The sequence below is a fragment of the Vicugna pacos genome, chromosome X, assembly GCF_048564905.1.
Source record: "Vicugna pacos chromosome X, VicPac4, whole genome shotgun sequence".
NCBI classification, from domain to species: Eukaryota; Metazoa; Chordata; class Mammalia; order Artiodactyla; family Camelidae; genus Vicugna; species Vicugna pacos.
Window position 1 is genome coordinate 95,671,142 of NC_133023.1, and position 18,144 is coordinate 95,689,285.

At 38.5% G+C, this 18,144-nt stretch overlaps 1 protein-coding gene across 1 annotated transcript in view; it reads left to right on the forward strand.

Annotated features, from left to right (window-relative positions):
• Nucleotides 1-17,907, forward strand: part of LOC102536235 (transmembrane 9 superfamily member 2-like) — a 73,221-nt gene extending 55,314 nt beyond the window's left edge. The window contains 2 exon segments of the mRNA XM_072956555.1: nucleotides 2,247-2,418; nucleotides 17,706-17,907. Coding sequence (XP_072812656.1) covers nucleotides 2,247-2,418; nucleotides 17,706-17,773 — 240 coding nt within the window. The 3' untranslated portion in view covers nucleotides 17,774-17,907.
• The last annotated feature ends 237 nt before the right edge of the window (nucleotides 17,908-18,144 follow it).

The following is an 18,144-nucleotide window of genomic DNA, read 5'->3' on the forward strand; positions in this document are numbered from 1 at the left end:
ACTGCATTGTCTCTGCGACTTGGGCTGGGTTTTATATTGTGTTTTCCTAATGACACATTTTGATTTTGATGCAGCTATCAAGTTAATGCTACTTTGATGGAAAATTTTAAACAGAAAGCAATTTCTCTCTGGCTAGTTACTATAATTGCTGCATAATATTCAGTCAACATAGAAAAATATAGAAAACTGGTTTGATAGTTTAGACACATAAAAGATCTGGTTCAATGGTGTTTTCTTTTTAACAGTTAATATTTTCTTGCAGCTTAGGCCAGGATCGTATTTTATGGTTTGAGATTGCTGCTAAAGACCTTTTCTCTTACTTTCATTTCACTGCCTTTTGGTTACCATGGACATAAATAGTTCTTTTCACCCCAAGCAACCCCCATTTTTACCCTGATATCATTTTGGATAACTAAGTTGGTAGTGAAGCATGTTTTCTTAAATCCCCCAAATCTCTCTTATTATTTTGGTAGTAAATGTGACTCCCTAAAGGTGACAATAGAGAGTTTAAGGGATGATTATTATGTCCATGATGTCTTAGAGCATTTTCTTCTTGAGCTATAGGAATAAAGGGAAAAGATATATAATTATCTGTATATTACACTTAGCTACTCATTCATTCTGTGGTACATTTTGGCATAGGAAATCTGCAACAAGCATTAATGAAACATAGATTAATAGTTGTATAATGTGTATATATTTTTATTTCTTAGAAAGTGTTTTGGGCGTCCCCAAGACCACCCACATGTTTGGTGACTCACTAGAAGGACTCAAGGGACTCAGCGTGTAGATGTATTCATAGCTAGGGTTTGTTACAGCAAAAGGACGCACAACAGGGTCAGCCAAGGAAAAAGACACAGGTGGAACCTGGGAAAAATCCACGTACAGTCTTCCTGTGCCTTCTCTTTCTCCTTGGGGTGGGGTGGGGGGCACACACTGGGTATGCTCCTTTCTCCAACAATAAAAAAATGCAGGAATATATGTGCAATGTTTCCGCCTAAGGAAGCCCATCAAAAACTCAGCATCCAAGGTTTTTACTGGGAGCTAGTCACATAGGCACCCTCTGCCTAGCAACTACAAAAATTCCAGACTCCCAAAAGTAAAGCAAGTGTTCACCATAAACCTCATTGTTTATACAGTCTAGGTAGAGCAAACCAGTCTTATCAATCAGGGAATGACTAAATACCAAATTCCCAGATGTAAGCCGAGGGTCAGCCTTGCAAGCAGACCCTTCTAAAGACAGCAACCTCAGACCTGCTATGTTCACTCTTCTCTGTACCGTTTATCCCCTTGACCCTTGAACACAGTGCCTTTATGGTAAAATTATTGTCAGGAAGGGGTCCATGAGGCAGGGTGAGACCAACCTGATTATTGACCTCAGTCATGCCTCCATGGGTCTTGAATTTAGCCAGTTAAAACAAATCCCATTAGTCATAAAGGTCTATTTTAAGCAAACAAACAAACTCATAGAAAAAGAGGTCAGATTTGTGGCCACCAGCGGCAGGGTTGGGGGAGGGAGAATTGGTTGGAGGCCATCAAAAGGCAGAAACTTCCAGTTATAAGATAAATAAGTGCTAGGGATATAATTTACAACATGATGAATATAATTAATACTGTACATTATATATGAAAGTTGTTAAGAGAGTAAATCCTACGGGTTCTCATCACAAGGAAAAAATATTTTTTCTGTTTCTTTGGTTTTGTATCTATGAGATGATAGATGCTCATTAAATTTCTTGTGATAATCATTTCATGGTATATATAAATCAAATCATTATGCTCTACACCTTAAACTTGTATAGTGCTGTATGTTGATTATATCTCAATAAAGCTGGAAGGGGGAAAAAAAAGGTCTAGTTTAAACTTCTATACTAACCTTTTTCACCTGGTCTGAAGCATTGATTCAGGCCCAGCACAACTCTGGCCAGTAAATTGAAGCTGATTTGAAAGCCTTCCAGGGCTGAGGCAGCATCTCCAGAAAGAGGATGCAGACATGAGAAGTATAATCCCTGAGGGCTCACATGGTCACCCAGGAAACAGTTTATAATGGTTAGGGCATCCCAAGCAGGATGTACGTTAATCAGATGGTACATATCATATTGTTTCTTATAAAACTTCCCGTTTTATTTCTTTTAATCCATAATCTTATGGAGCCTACTTTATGTTGCTTGTGATTGCAATAATTGCTAGTCCATGGATGGCTAGAATTTCATCTAAAAAGTTGTTTTTTCTACTTGTTTGTGCAGGATTATCATTGATGGTGGAGAGCCTTTTTTACCAGCAGTTTTATGGCTGTTTATCTTTTTATGTTTACAGTTTATTACTTCATTACCAAACTTCAAATCGCGGACGTTGCAAGCACTATTTTGTACTTTGGGTACTCGATGATCATGGTCTTGATTTTCTTCCTTTTCACGGGTAAGCCCAGAATTACTTTGTGTATTTCAGATTCTCTAAATAAACTTGGAGATAACCATAATACAATAATAAGCATCAATTAACAATCAATGGAAGGAAGAGGGAACAAAGTCATCATGTTCATTTTTATGCTTTGGGGATGAAAGGTTGCAAAGCCTAGGGAACTGGACGGACCGTATGTACTTAGCTGTGAGGCTGTCCCTTGTGAGTTTTAAATAGTAGGGATGTGTTCCAAAACACAGTAAGGGTTATGTGTAATCACCTGTGAATAGCTTCCAAGCATAAAAAATTAACCGACTTGAATAACTTTTAATTAGTAAAATTAGATTAAGTCAATTTAAGCAATTAAATGTGAGGAGCAAGAGGTATACTTCTCAGGATGACTCCTTTGGGTTTGTTATTTGGGTTCAGATGTGATGGAAACATGTCTTTAGGTTAATGCTTGAAGCAGGTGAAAAAAATGGGATAGTCTATAAAATGATCCAGCTGGAGAAATAATGAAGTTGGAGAGCTGTACGCCCCTTTCAACACAAGGAAAGTGGCGGTCCACCTCCACCTGCCTCACTTTGAAGTTCTGGTTTTAGCTGAAGTTACATCACTTGTGTAGATCAGCTTGGAAAATTTCAAATATTTTCTCTGATTTTAACTCTCAGGTTCAACAAATGTGCAAAGACTACCAATGGAAATTTGTCGGAAATCCGAGCCTTAAGACAGATTCAAACATTATCTGAGAAACGGGGCATCTGGGTGGTGGCTCCTTCCTGTGCTTTTTGTGTACTGCTGACCTCAGCTCCGCAGTAAAGGGCAGACTGTGCAGGCCTGCTCTCATCTCTCAGCCACCAGAAGTTCTAGCTAAAACCAAAGGCCTGAGAGGGCCTCACAAGTCTAGTCTAACCAGGTTTCTTATGCTTGTCTTTGAGGTTTTTAAACTTTTTACTGAAATATGCATGCAGAAAAGCGCACACATCATAAGCATACAACTTGATGAGTTGTCACAACGTGGACACGCTCCTGTTACTAACGCCCACGTTGATAAACAGTAGGTGATCAGCACCACGGTTCATAAACAGTAAGTGATCAGCACCGCAGCAGCCACTGCTGGGCCTCGGTCCACTTCCCTTCCACAACAGGCAGTCACTATCCTGACTTTTGACAGCATCGATTCATTTGGCCTGTTTTTGAATTCTATGTCAATGGACTCATAGGAGATGTACTCTTTTCTGTCTGGCTTCTTTAGGGTCTGGTTTCTTTTTCTCGAGATAGTGAGATTCATCCGCCCCACTGTGTGTATATGTAGCCTCTGCCTCTCCTGTCTTCTGTTTTGGATTTCTCCCCCAGTGAGTTACTGGCTTTTCTGTTCACGCGCAGTTGGGTGAATTGAGCGCAGTCATTTTAGGCTTATGTTTTCCTCATTACCCAACACTTTGACTCAAGCTGCCTTTTTCTGAGAATCATATTACAGCAGCTTCTTTCAAAAGTTAGCTGTCATCCCGAATTGTCAGTTTGCTGACAAAAATGTATTCCCACGGGTTGGTTCCGCCACTTGCATCAATTCTGTCGCGACGCTCCACTGCATGCTGGCTCTCCAAGGTTCCCAGTGATCTCTTGCCAAATCTAATGGCCTTTACTCCAGTCTTCATCCTCCTTGGCTTCTTAGTTTAACACTACACAACACCTCTTCTGTGCGATTCTCTCAACATGACTGGCATTCTTCATCTACTGCTGCGTGCCTTCTTTTGTTTTCCTTCCTCTTCCTGTCGCCTAACTCTAGCCTTTATCCAAGGTCCAGCCTTCAACATTTCAGTCCTTTCTTTCCACACTCTCCCTTTTAGAGCTTACTTCGTCCCAGAGCTTCACTGAGGTCCTCAATGCTGACAGCTCCCAAATCTGTATCTCTAACCATAACCTCTCTCCTGTTATACTCTCAACATTTGCACGTCCCATTGGTACTGCCAACTCAACATGCCCCAGAAAGTTGAATTTATTTAGCTCCTCCTTTTCCCCAGACTGACTCATCTTAATCGCTTTCTCTCTTTGACTATCATCTCTAATCTCTGATCTCCTTGGCTTATTTTGCAGGAATTCTTTTTTTTTAACATTTTGATTTATAATCATTTTACAATGTTGTGACAAATTCCAATGTTCAGCACAATTTTTCAGTCAGGAATTCTTAACATAGCCGTTCCATGCTTCCCAGTTAATTAATCACAACTTCCCTCTTTATTCTTCTATTAGTCTATCTTATGCTACGCTAGACACTGTGCTAGTTGCTGGGGATGCAGTGATGAAAAAGACACGTGAAGTCTCCTTTTTTTGTTGATCTTATATTCTAATGGATGGGAGACAAAGAAGAAATTATGGGTTTGATGAGCTTTGTGAAAGAAATGATGTTGAAGAAGAGGTGGATAATCAGGTGTTTTAAAAGAGGTGACAGCATGTTCAAAAGCCCTGAAGTGGGAAGGAGTTTGACATCTTCAAAGAACACAGAGAAGTTCCAGATGGCAAGAGAAGGGGAGTGGCACTAGGTGGCAATAGTGATAGTACAGAGGAATGAAACTGTCAGATCTTACCAGGGTCTTAAAAACTACGTTAAGAAATGTAGATTTTATTTTAAGAGTGATGGGAAGTTGAGGGGGTTTAAACAGGGGACTAGTGTGTTAATGTCATTCTTCTTCTTAGAGAACTTAAATAGTGCCATACATCCCACTCTACCAACGTGTAAACTTAACCTTGGTGTTTGGGCTCCTGTTCTGGCTGCTCAGCATATTTTCTAAGCCTCTTAAACTGAACCACGAAGTTCAGGTGTGTTTCCTCCCAACATTTTTAGCATGTCTCCCCAGCTAACTTGGAGTCTTCTTGAGAATGGGGCCCACATCTTATGCCTATTTTATATCCTTCATAGTGCTAAGCACATGATTCATCTTGAAATCCATAGAGTATGATAGAAGGGAGAGACCATTATGGTGTTATAATGTTTCCATATCTATTTTGATTTTATTTGAAATTAAAAAATTTAAATTGAGGTATAATTTACGTACATGATACTAGTTTCAGGTGTACAACATAAGGATTTGATATTTGTATATACTGCAGAATGATCACCACAATAACTCTAGTTCACATCTCTCATCACACATGGTTACAAAATTTTTAGAGGGGATGAGAACTTTTTTTTTAATAGGGGAAGGTAATTAGGTTTTTATTTACTTATTTAAATGGAGGTACTGGGGACTGAAGCCAGGACGTTGTGCATGTGCTAAGCACGTGCTCTATTACTGAGCTATGTCCTCTCCCCTCTTGGAGGGATAAGAACTTTTAAGATTTATTCTCTTAGCAACTTTCAAATATGCAATGTGGTATTATTAATTATATCACCATGTTGTACATTACATCCTCATGAATTACTTATTTCATAACTGGAAGTTTGTAACTTTTGACTCTCTTCACGCATTTTGCCCACATCCTTCTTACTCCCCAGCCTCTGGAAACCACCAATCTGTTCTCTGTGCCTATGAGCTTGGTGGTTTATTTTAATTTTTAAATTAAAAATTTTTTTTAAAGATTCCACATATGAGATCCCACAAGTGGGAGCATATGGTATTTGTATTTCTCTGTCTGATTTATTTCACTTAGAATAATGCCCTCAGAGCGCATCCATGTTGTCACAAAAAGCAGGATTGCATTCTTTTTTTATGGCTGAATAAAATTCCATTGTATATATGCATATACGACATTTTCTTTATCCATTCATACATCAGTGTATACTTACGTTGTTTTCGTATCTTGACTATTGTAAATAATGCTGCAGTGAACATGGGGTACATATATTTTTTTGAGTTAGTGTTTTTGTTTTCTTTGGGTAAATACCCAGAACTGAAATTGCTGGATCACATGGTAGTTCTGTTTTAATTTTTTGAGGAATCTCCATACTGTTACCCACAGTGGCTGCACCAATTTATATTCCTGTCAACAGTGCACAAGGGTCTCCTTTTCTCCACATCCTTGCTAACACTTTTTATTTCTTGTGTTTCTGATAATAGCTATTCTAACAGGTATGAGGTGATATCTCATTGTGGTTTTGATTTGCATTTCCCTGATGATTAGTGATGTTAGACTTTTTCATGTACCTATTTGCTTATATCTGTCTTCACAGCCCTAAGAGCTCTGTGAAGGGTGTATACTGTTTTCCCTTCCACTTTTATTGAGTTTTTTATTGAGACATAATTGACATGCAGCTCTGTATAAGTTTAAGGTGGACGGCATAATGATTTGACTTACATACATCATGAAATGATGACCACAGTAAGTTTAGTGAACATCCATCACCTCATATAGATACAAAATTAAAGAAATAGAAAAATTTTTTTTCTTGTGCTGAGAACTCTTAGGATTTACTCTCAACAACTTTCATATATAACGTACAGCAGTGTTCATTATTTTTATCATTCTGTACATTATATCCCTAGTACTTATTTCTCTAGTTTGTACCTTTTGAACATTTTCATCCAATTCCTCCTCCCTCACCCCCCCCACATCTGGTAACTACAAATCTGATCTCTTTTTCTAAGAGTTTGTTGGTTTGTTTTTGAAGTATAATTGATCTACAACACTATGTTAGTACACAACATAGTGATTCAGTATTTCTGTCTACTTCAAAATAATCACTATGATAAGTCTAGTTGCCATCTGTCACCATACAAAGATATTGCATAATTACTGACTGTATTCCCACACTGTACATTTCATCCCATGACTTATTTATTTTTTAACTGGAATTTCGTATCTCTTAATCTCCTTCACCTATTTCACTGGTCCTGCATTCCCCCTCCTCTCTGGCAGCCACCTGTTTGTTCTTTGTAACTATGATGCTGTTTCTATTTTGTTATGTTTGTTCAATTGCCGTTTTTTAGATTCCACATGTAAGTGAAATCATACAGTATTTGTCTTTCTTTAACTTATTTCATTTAGCATAATTCCTTCTAGGTCCATCCATGTTGTCCCGAATAGCAAGATTTCATTCTTTTTTATGGCTAATTATATATATATATATAAAACATTTAAAATTATAAATAAATAAACAAACCACATCTTCTTTATCCATTTATCTATTGCTTCCATCCCTTGGCTACGGTAAATGACATTGCTATGAAAATAGGAGTGCATATATCTTGAATTAGTGTTTTTATTTCCTTCAGATATAAACCCAGGAGTGGAACTGCTGGGTCATATAGTAGTGCTACTTTTAGTTTTTTGAGAAACTTCCATACTGTTTTCCACAGTGGTTGCACCAATTTACATTCCCATCAACAGCATACGAAGGTTCCTTTTTGTCCACATCCTTACCAACATTTGTTATTTGTGTTCTTTTTAATAATAACGATTCTCACAGATGTGAGGCGATATCTCATTGTGGTTTTGATTTGCATTTGCATTCCCCTGATGATTAGTGATACTGAGCATCTTTTCATGTGCTGTTGGTCATTTGCATTTCTTCTTCGGAAGAATGTCTATTCAGTTCTTCTGCCCATTTTTTAATCGAGTTGTTTTTTTTTTGATGTTGAGTTGTATGAGCTGTTTATATATGTTGGATATTAATCTATTATTAGTCATATGATTTTCAAATATCTTCTCCCATTCAGTAGGTTGTCCTTTTGTTTTGTCAATGGTTTCCTTTGCTGTGCAAAAGTTTTTAAGTTTGATTAGGTCCTATTTGTTTATTCAATCAAAGGAATCTTTTTGACATCAAGTCTGGGAGTCTTTCAAAGGGCTGCTTCTGTGCTGTGAGCTGGGGTGGGTGAGTCTATGTGGGGGCCCTTTAAGAGCTAAATCTCAGTTTGCCCCGGCCCTTTGAGTCTCTTGGGTGTGAGCCCTAGTTTTCAAAACCAGATGTTTCAGGGACTCATCTGTCAGGTTCCGGTCTTAAAAGTTGGGGTGTCCAATACAGGGTGCCAACCCTTTGCTCCTCAGGAAGAAGCCCCAGGCTTTGGGTTCCCTCCTGACTGTGCATCACCATGCCGGGTTTGGAGTTTGTAGTGAAATTGTGTCTCAGTCTTTCCTACTCACTTCGATGTGGTTTCCCTCTCATTTGCCCCATGTGAAGGGGTTCTCTGCCAGGTTTTTTTCAGAGGAATTTCTCCCACATTTAGCTGTCAATTTGGTGTGCCTATGGGAGAAGGTGAGTTCAGGATCTTCCTATATCACCATCTTATATCACAGCAAATTATTTTTCATATGGGCAGAGAGAGGAAGAGAGAGCTTCATATCTGTTTTTAAATTAAATAATGAGTATGGGAAACCTCTGAAATAAATTCTGGTTGTTGTTCATATCAGGAAAAAATTAGTAAAATCATGAAGTGTGCTTTTGACATCTGTTTTCTATGACTGTTTTTTAAGAAGCCCTCTCTGGGGAAGACTCTTAAATGGCATCTCTTTATGTTTCATCATTATGTTTTGAGGTTCTCAGCAGGAAACGAGGCTTATTGCCTCTGTTCCTGGTGTTACACTTTTGAGGAAGACATCCTTAATTAAATAATTAGTCTTGTGAATATAGATGTACACAAAAGTATAGTTATTAATTGCTGACTACTCTTTCTTACTGTAGACAAATGTTTCTGAGAGTAATTTTTTTAAATGACAACTTTGAAATTAGCAATATCCACTCATGTAAAAAATGCTGAGGAGAATAATGACGCGTTCATCCAAAGCTCTTCCTTGTGGTCACCATATTTCTCTTTGATAATTGAATTCATCCATGGCATGACAACGAAAGCATAAGACTTCACAGCTGTCACCTTTCAATATTGAGTATGTTGCTACATATCCTTTAGCGTCGTCATTTTTATACCTGCTTAATCTATAGAGTAGATTACTTCACTTAACTGGTTCTTCACTATTGAACTTCCTCCACCTATTTTGGGTTATTTCTTTAGGATAGTCTGTGAAATGGTGTGACAGTATCAAAAAGCATAATTATCTTTATGGCTCTCTATGCTTTTCTGCCATCAGCAGAGTGTATCAGTTTCCCTACAGCCTTGACTGGCATTGAGGATTATTTTTAAAGAAACAACAAACCCCCAACCTCTAAAAAGTGGTTTTGTCCCTTGTTAACACAGTATGTCTAAAATGGCACCCCATTGTTTTCTTCCTCTTATTTTTTATGCCAAAGGAAGTGATGTGCATCATGGCTGGTGTTCCTCTACCCAATTTTCAGTTGGTAACACACTAACAGATGTATAAATAACATTTTGAAATGGGGCTCCAGGAACAGGGAGAGGAAGAATAAGCCACGATCTACCAATAATGTCCTCAAAGGGTACCAAGAGGGAAACCTTGTATTACAGAGACCAAGATACATTTCAGTTAAAGTTGGTGACTTGCCCCAAATCCTAACCAGCTGTTAAGAAACCAGCTATGAAAGAAACTAAGTCTGTGCATGACCAAGTAGCCTATGATCTCTTCTAATTTGATCGCTTTACTCAGCTCTCTAATGGATGCTCATGGTTGGCAAACTTACGGATGCTTGATCTTGATTGGAGGATAGTTAGTGATTTTTTATTTGCGTGAAGTTTTGTTTTAGAGATCAACAAATGAGTCAAAGTCTTAAGAAGGTTAATTGAAATAATGTATTTCTAGTTTGATGCAATGGTTGTGAGATCACAATAACCAGCTAAGATCTAACACTTAGGATTCCTTCTCTTAAAGTCTAAAATGCTATATTGTATTATAACAATGGACTTTATGATTTAATATACATACTGGCTGAAATTGCCATTGGGTAGTAAATTAAATATTTTACATGAGGATTTATATATTAAGCAAGCAATGTAAATGTTTGCACTTAGGCACAGACTAGTATTCCAGAGCAGTAGTTCTCAACCACGGATGAATTTATCCCTTATAGGACATTTAGTAATATCTGGAGACATTTTTGATTGTCATGACTGGGAGGATGGTAATGACATCTACTGGATAGAGGCCAGGAATGCTGCTAAATATCCTACAAAGCACAGAATAACCTTCAACAACAAAGAATCATCTGGCCCAAAATATTAATACTGCTGCTGTTAAGAAACCTGGTCTAGAGTGAACATTTTTTCCCTTTGTTTTTGACTTTATGTTTATATTTATTTATTTATTGAAGTATAGTCGGTTTTGAACTATTTTTGAACGTCACTTTTACTTGAGAGTTAGTGCTACTTGCAAAATACAGTTTTGATCATCTCAGGAAAACATGTTTAGAATCTGAGACTCTGAGTCACCAGTGACTGTGCAGTGATTGAAGCCAGTGTGATACAAAGAGCTTTTAAGACCCAGAAGAAGTATCAGCCAAGTGCGGAGTGCTTTTCCTGTGGGTCTCTCCCTAAGTGTCTGTGCTTTGAATGTATTTTTATTCATTAAAAGAAGCAAATGAAGTTCAATATGTTTTGAGAGTGGCTACTGCATAATATTTTATCGCTAAATTAAAGTGAAGAATCCATGTTCTCACACAGTATGAGATGAAATATACTATACTGAAGGAAAAGTCCAATTATCTTAACACACAAATGTTAGCTATAGTGGGCCTTTTGTGTTTTACTATACCAAGTTGTCTCTGCCTTATTAAAAATTTCAATTCTAAAGGCCAAAAGATAAAAAAGGGATAAAGATTTATTAATGCTAGTTGTTAACCAACTAACAAATATTTACTAAGCTTCTTTTATGGGCTTGACAATGTGCTATAGGGAATATGGAAACATAAGATAGAATACCATTTGTCTTTTTTGTTTTTAGTTTGCATTCTTTTTTATTGGCATATACAGTTTACAATGCTGTGTCAATTTATGGTGTACAGCATAATGTTTCAGTCATACATATACATACATATATTCCTTTTCATTATAGGTTACTACAAGATGTTGAATATAGTTCCCTGTGCTATACAGAACAAACTTGTTGTTTATCTATTTTATATATAGTAGTTAGTATCTGCAAATCGCAAACTCCCAATTTATCCCTTCCCATCTCCTTTATCCCCTTTGTCTTTTATTGAGTTGACTGTGTATCAACTATTTGCACATATTTATCTCACTGAATTTTGACCTAATTATCTAATTATCATGAGTATAGGTCATATTACTCCCACTGCATGCATGGAGAAACTGAGGCCCAGAATAATGTTTAAGATCTCTCAACTAGTAAGTGTTAGAGCTATAATTCATTCAAACCTAGGTTGGTCTGATTCCACTGTTCATTCTCTTAAATACAAGTCTCTACATCTTCCTCAAGAAAGAGGTACTTTCTTTGAGCTGGGGCCAATCCAACAACCAAAGGATGCTTGTGGAATCTGCTTTGTGGTCCTTTATTTGATCAGGGGGACTGCCCTTAACTGGGAAAACTAAGACAGGTGCAGAAAAGCAATAAAATATTGCCTCCAGGAATATATGGTGAAAACAGACAGTCTCAAGTCTTTCCCATGCCCTTTCAACACTTCCAACCCTTCTTTAAAAAAATAGAGGGGAGGAGGGGGTATAACTCAAGTGGTAGAGTGAATGGCTTAGCATACCCAAGGTCCTGGGTTCAATCCCCAGTAACTCCTCCAAAAATAAATGAGCAAACCTAGCTACACCCCCAAAAAATAATAAAATAAAAATTAAAAATTCTCTAAAAAAATAGAGGGGAGGAGGGTATAGCTCAGTGGTAGAGTGAGAGCTTAGCATGCACAAGGTCCTGGGTTCAATTCCTGGTACTGCCACTAAAAATAATAACTAAATAAACCTAATTACCCCCCCAAATAAAAATAAATAAGAAAAATGGAAGCACTTCCTTCCAGTTTTTCCACATTATTCTAAGATAGAGGGAGTCAAGGCCAGTGTAATCTCTGGGATAATTTCATTACCTCTTTAATTTCAGCTTATTTGGATTTCAGCTTATATTTATGGACCAGAGTGCCAGGTGCTATAGGAATGAACAGGACAGAGTGTTCTCTATTCTCAGGGATGCTGAAAACCTCTGGGTCTTACCGTTTTTCCCAGTGCAAGTAGCTAGAGACCTACTTTAGCTCTGGGCCCTGTGGTAGCCAGCATTCTTCTAATTTTGAGCACCACACTAAAACATTTCAAAGGAAGGGAAGTATTCCTTTTCCCCAGAGGTAAGCAAAAGCTGCACTCTCTGGCATTCTTGTTTTTTTTTTTTTAATGGAGGCACTGGGGATTGAACCCAGGACCTCGTGCATGCTAAGCATGTGCTCTACCAGTGATCTGTACCCTCCCCAACCGCTATTCCCTGGCATTCTTGTTTGGTGCATTTTCCAGCATCTCATACCTGGGTTGATTTCGTACCCCTACCCTGAAGCTGCTTCTGTCTGACTTCTGCTTTTTCTTTGAGGTATTTCTGTACAAAGTAGTTCCTGGTCATCTCAGCCTGTATTGATATCTCCGCCCTAGAACAGTCAGGACAGAATTAGCTTTGAGTCCCGATTGTACTGTTTATTGGCTGTGTGTCATAAGGCAAGTCGCTTTACCTGTCTGAGTCTCTGTTTCCTTACAGAAGATAATAGCACCTACCTCAGAGTGATCGCACACGTGAAACACTTAACCCAGAGCCAGGTGTATAAGTATTTAGCTATTATCATTACTCAGCTGTTATATGAGTATATATAATATATAATATATGTTATTCATATATTCATAGTATATTAATATATATTATATGAATAGTATTCAGCTATTATCATTATTACCATTATCATCATCGTTGTCATCTTGGTCATGAACAAATTTGTTCATCTCACTCTCTCACTTATGTATCTTCACTGGCTCCCAGTTGCCTATGTGATCAAATCCAAAGTTCTTAACTTAGCACCCATTATCTGACCCCCACCCACTTTTCCAGTCTTTTCCCCTATATGCTCTCTTTAATGTTCCCTTAATTTTCTGATCACTGACCCTTAATGTTCCAGCCCCTCTGCCATGGTTTTCACCATTCCTTAAAACCGCCAGGATTTTAATTGTTTCAGGCCTTTATGGGTACTTTCCCCTCTGTCTGGAATAGCTGTCTCCCCTCCTCAAATGCCTCTGAATCCAGCTTAATAGCATCTTCTGTATGATGCCCTCTCCAAATTCCTGCCATTCATTCAAGAAGTGTATATTGAACACCTCTGGGATATCATGCACTGCCCTAGAGGCTGCGGCTTTGGCAGTGAACAGAACTTTACACAAAGGGATAAAAATCTCTGTCCCCGTGGAGCTTACATTGCTAAGCAGTTAATTTAAACAGTTCAGGTTAACAAACATTTGTTGTCCACCTGTAGTGTCCCCAGCACTGTGCTGAGCACTGGGGTTCCAAAATGGAGTAAGACTTCAGCCCCAGACTCAAGGCTATAGTCTGGAGAGAGGAGACCTCTAAGCATTTCCATGTATCACGATAAAGATCCTAATCGTGCTGAACCCGGGGTTTTGTGAAAGCACAGAAGGTTTTGCGAAAGCATGGAGGGGGCGGGGGCCAAGAGGTCAAAGAGACTTTCCTAGAGAAAGTGTAGGGCTGAGTCTTGGCAGATTTGACAAGCTGAGCAAGTCATGGCATGTGGGAACCTGTAGGTAATTTGAGGTTGCTGGGGTTTGCATTTTAAGCCATCGCGTGGTAGGAACAAGGCCTAAAGAAGTCGGCCAGGGGCCTTGTGTGCTTCACTGAGGAGCTAGAATTTTTCTCATATTAAGTTGTCATTTTCAAACTTGGGTGTGCCTCACGTTTACTTGTGGAAATTATTTAAGACCAATAAAAAGCAATAAATTTGAGGTCCGAGGCCTGTATACCCCAAAGCCCCCGAGTCCGAATCCTTGCTGATCTGTATTTTTAACAGCTTAAAAGGTTTCTGATATGCTCCAGAGTTTAAGTACTTTTGCTCTGGGGAGCTATTAAAGGTTTGTAAGTAGGGGCATGGCGATCAAATTTGTGTTTTAGAAATATCACAGTCACTCTGACAGAGTGGAGAATGGATTTGAGAGGGAGACTAAAGGGAGACTGGAGGTAGAGAGACAAGCCAGGAGACAGTTTTGTAGATGAGAGATGAAGAGAGTGTGACTTGAGACCCAGTGGCTATGGAGATGGACGGACGGATGGAGGGGATGGATTCAGAAGTTATTAAGTAGTTGGAATTTGCTGGTCTTGGTGACTGACAAGATGTGAATGTGAAAGAGTTAGGGGTGAAGGGTCCTTTCCAAGTCTTCGTGGCATCTGTATAGGTAGTGATATGCTGTATAGCTACCAACTGAGATTGTTCCCCACAAGAACCCCTTTTCTATCCTTTCTATTACCTGGCAAATGCCAGGCCTGGAGAAAGTGCTTATTGAAGACTGAATCAGATGAGGCTGAAGGGAGTCAAGGTCCCCCAAGACCCTTTCCTCCAAACAGGCTTTCTCTTCATTCCTCCGTGCAATGGGTTTAACTTCAATTTTAGGCAAATCTTTTCTGCATTTCTTACTTATGGCTGCAAATTCTTGAATGAATGTATATTAACATTTCGGCCCCATGGTGGCTGTGGAAACTATTTAAAGTTTTGTTTATATTGAAGAGAATGTGATTGACTTTCAAAATGTTTTATTTAGCTAGTTTCTTCTTCTTTTTCAAGTGTGCACAACTATTTTGGGAAACCCCTAGAAGAAACGTATAGCATTGGATGCCAGTCCTAGGATCAGCCTGTGGATTCTTTTCGTTATAGAATTGTAATTAGGGAAAGGACGGGAGAAAGACAGGCTTCTCTTCGCGTCTTGAACTGCCTCACTCAAGATCCTGTGGTTGGATTGTCTTTTTGTTATGTATCACCTAGCCTAATGAAAAAAGATTATGAAGTTTAGAAAGAAACTAGGACATTTCTAGTGTTAGTTTTGTCCTTTCTCTGTCCCGAGGTATAGGCAAAGATATCAAAGTAATAATTTTCTCCCTTTTTGTCCCATCTCCCTTTTTCTACCCTCGAGTTGTAGTACCAGCAATTGAGCTGTAGAAAAAAAAATAATTTCTCCAGATCCTTTAAGTTGCTTTTTTTTTTCAGGGGCGGGGCAGGTAATTAAGTTTACTTATTTATTTAAATTTTTTATTTTATTTTTTTGTCCAGGAAGGTAATTAGGTTTATTTATTTATTTAACGAAGGTACTGGGGATTGAGCACATGCTCTACCACTGAGCTATACCCTCTCCTGCTAAGTTGCTTGTAACTTGTGTGGTTCAATGGCCTTTAGAAGAGCATGCTCCCCAACCCCCATCCCTCTCATCCTACTTAATTATGTTTGTTTACATATAAAAAAGGAAGAAAGGAGGAAAGGAGGGAAGGAGGGAAGACAGGATAGCCCAGAGATTCTAAACCCTCCTTGCATGTTAGCAGGGCCTGCGGAGATTTAAAAAGTCCTGATGCTCAGGCTGCATCCCAGATCAATTAAATCAGGATCGCTGCGGTTGTGACCAGGCAATAGCAGTTGTTAAATCTCCCCAGGTGATTCCGGCGTACAGGCACTTTTGAGGAGACCACTACACTAGTCAAAGAAATCCCATGTGAACCTATTTTTGAAGCCCCAGATCAGAACTTCAATGATAGCTATCGCTTCCTGAGTGCCTCCTCTGACAGGCACCCTAATGTACCTTCTTTCTTTCTCAGGTCAAGCCTGTTAGTTGGGAAGGGGTGTAATTCCTTTTCACTTTTGAGGAATAGAGAGAGGTAGCTTGCTCTACATCATATAGCTGTGTCTGCCTGACACCAAAGTGCAGATTCTTTAGCTCAGCTAACTATCAGAACAATGGGAGGGTGGATGGATTTTTGTGTTTCGAGCAGGAGAAAACTTGGTATTTTAAGCAGAGCATCAGTAAGGAAAATTTATAAACATTTTACTAATTTATGGGAATAATATGCAGCACATTGAAATCAGGAATGTTTTAGATTCAGAGACATGTGTTAGCTACAGACCTGTCGTCTCCTGAACCTTTGAAGTTGTTGGATTGAAAAACGGAAGCCTAATGTAGAAATAGGTATTATCATCCCCATTTTTCAGCTGAGAACACTGAGGCTTGGCAAGACTGTCACTTGGCCGAGATCAACAAGTAAGCAGAGCCCTCCAGAGCCCATGGTCTTAATCACTATGCTGTACTGCCTCTTGACAAGGAGTGTTGAAGGCTGGGAGGAAAGTAACGTGCTGATGTATAGGATGGCAAGTTATTCTAAGTTTAGAAATTGGCAGAGAAAAAGGTAACAAACCTTGCCTAAAGCTTTCTGTGACCTTGTTATTAAGTAAGATGTTTTCCTAGATGATTGAATTGTCTTGGGGTGCCCCATTTAGACTATAGGATTTGGAAGTTTTATTAGAGTTTTCTTCAATTAGGTCATTGAACCTTAATATCATCTGAAAATTGTTTTTATAGTATGAACATCAGTGCAATTCTATGTTAAACAATTTTGTCTGTAATTATGTCACCCTGAAACTTAACGGTATCTTCTGTTCATGCTCTGCTCCTGTCCACGGGTTTAAGCCTATGCAATGTTCACATTGGTGTGGTGCCTGAGAGTTGTTTAAGTGCTGGCTGGCTTTTTTCACCTAACACCAGTTTATAAAGATCGCTAAATGCTGCTTTATTTTGGTCTTTATAGTTGTCACTTTTGATTCCTATCTTATTTCACTGAGCACTTAGTCCATCAATCGTTTAGCGAGCCACCTTATTTGGGGGCATTTGGCTTGTTTGTAATTTTTCAATATTATAAATCAGTATTATGAACACCTTTTTGCAGGTAATTTTTTTCTTCTATGGGATCATTTCTTTAGGATAATTCCCCAAAGATGGGATGTTTCTCAAGTTTAATAATATACAACTTTGATTTAGAAAACTAATATATGCTCTGAGTATGTAAGTAAATAGCTTATTCCCACTTTTGCTATGTAAAATGATGAGGGTTATTTACATTTTCTAAATTGAAGCAAATTATACAAAGTTTATTCTGTTAGAAAGTAGCCTTGGACCTTTCTGTATCCTTTTTGAAATAGAGAACTTAAGCTACTCATTTTTATTATTTTGCTTTGACTGGAGACCTGCAGCGTTCAGCCAGGTGGATCTCACACCCTTTTGCAGGTGACCGCCTCCAGCCCTCTGCTCATCTTCTTTGCTCCAGGAGAGAGCCTGGCGACTTTCACTTGATATTTCACTCAAGATAAAGTCTTGAGATTTAGAGAATCAGTAGTCCACCTCAAAACTGACATGCTTTGTGTTTTTGAGAAAGCTACTTTGATTTTCTATAATGTCTGGTTAACAAAGATCTTTTTCCTTTTGTTGCAGGGACAGTTGGATTTTTTTCCTGCTTCTTTTTTATTACTAAAATCTATAGTGTGGTGAAAGTGGATTAAAGAATATCTCCAAAGGCTTCCAGGCACATCACTGTTGCTTTTGAATATAAATCTAGATCTATATGAACATCTGTCGAGATATGTCTGTGTGCTTCCAATGGCATGTTTTAAATATATATCAATTTAAAATCTCATTGTCTGGCCTCAGTTTGTATGACATAAAGCACTGATGGTTTGGAAAAAACAGATTGGGAAATAGGTTTATTCTAAGTCATATTTTCCTGAAACAATACCATAAAAAAGCAATCAGAAGGGGAGGGAGTATAGCTCAGTGGTAGAGTGTGTGCTTAGCATGCATGAAATTCTGGGTTCAATCCCCGGTAACTGCATTAACAACAATAACAACAAAAAGCAATTAGAGCAATTAGAGG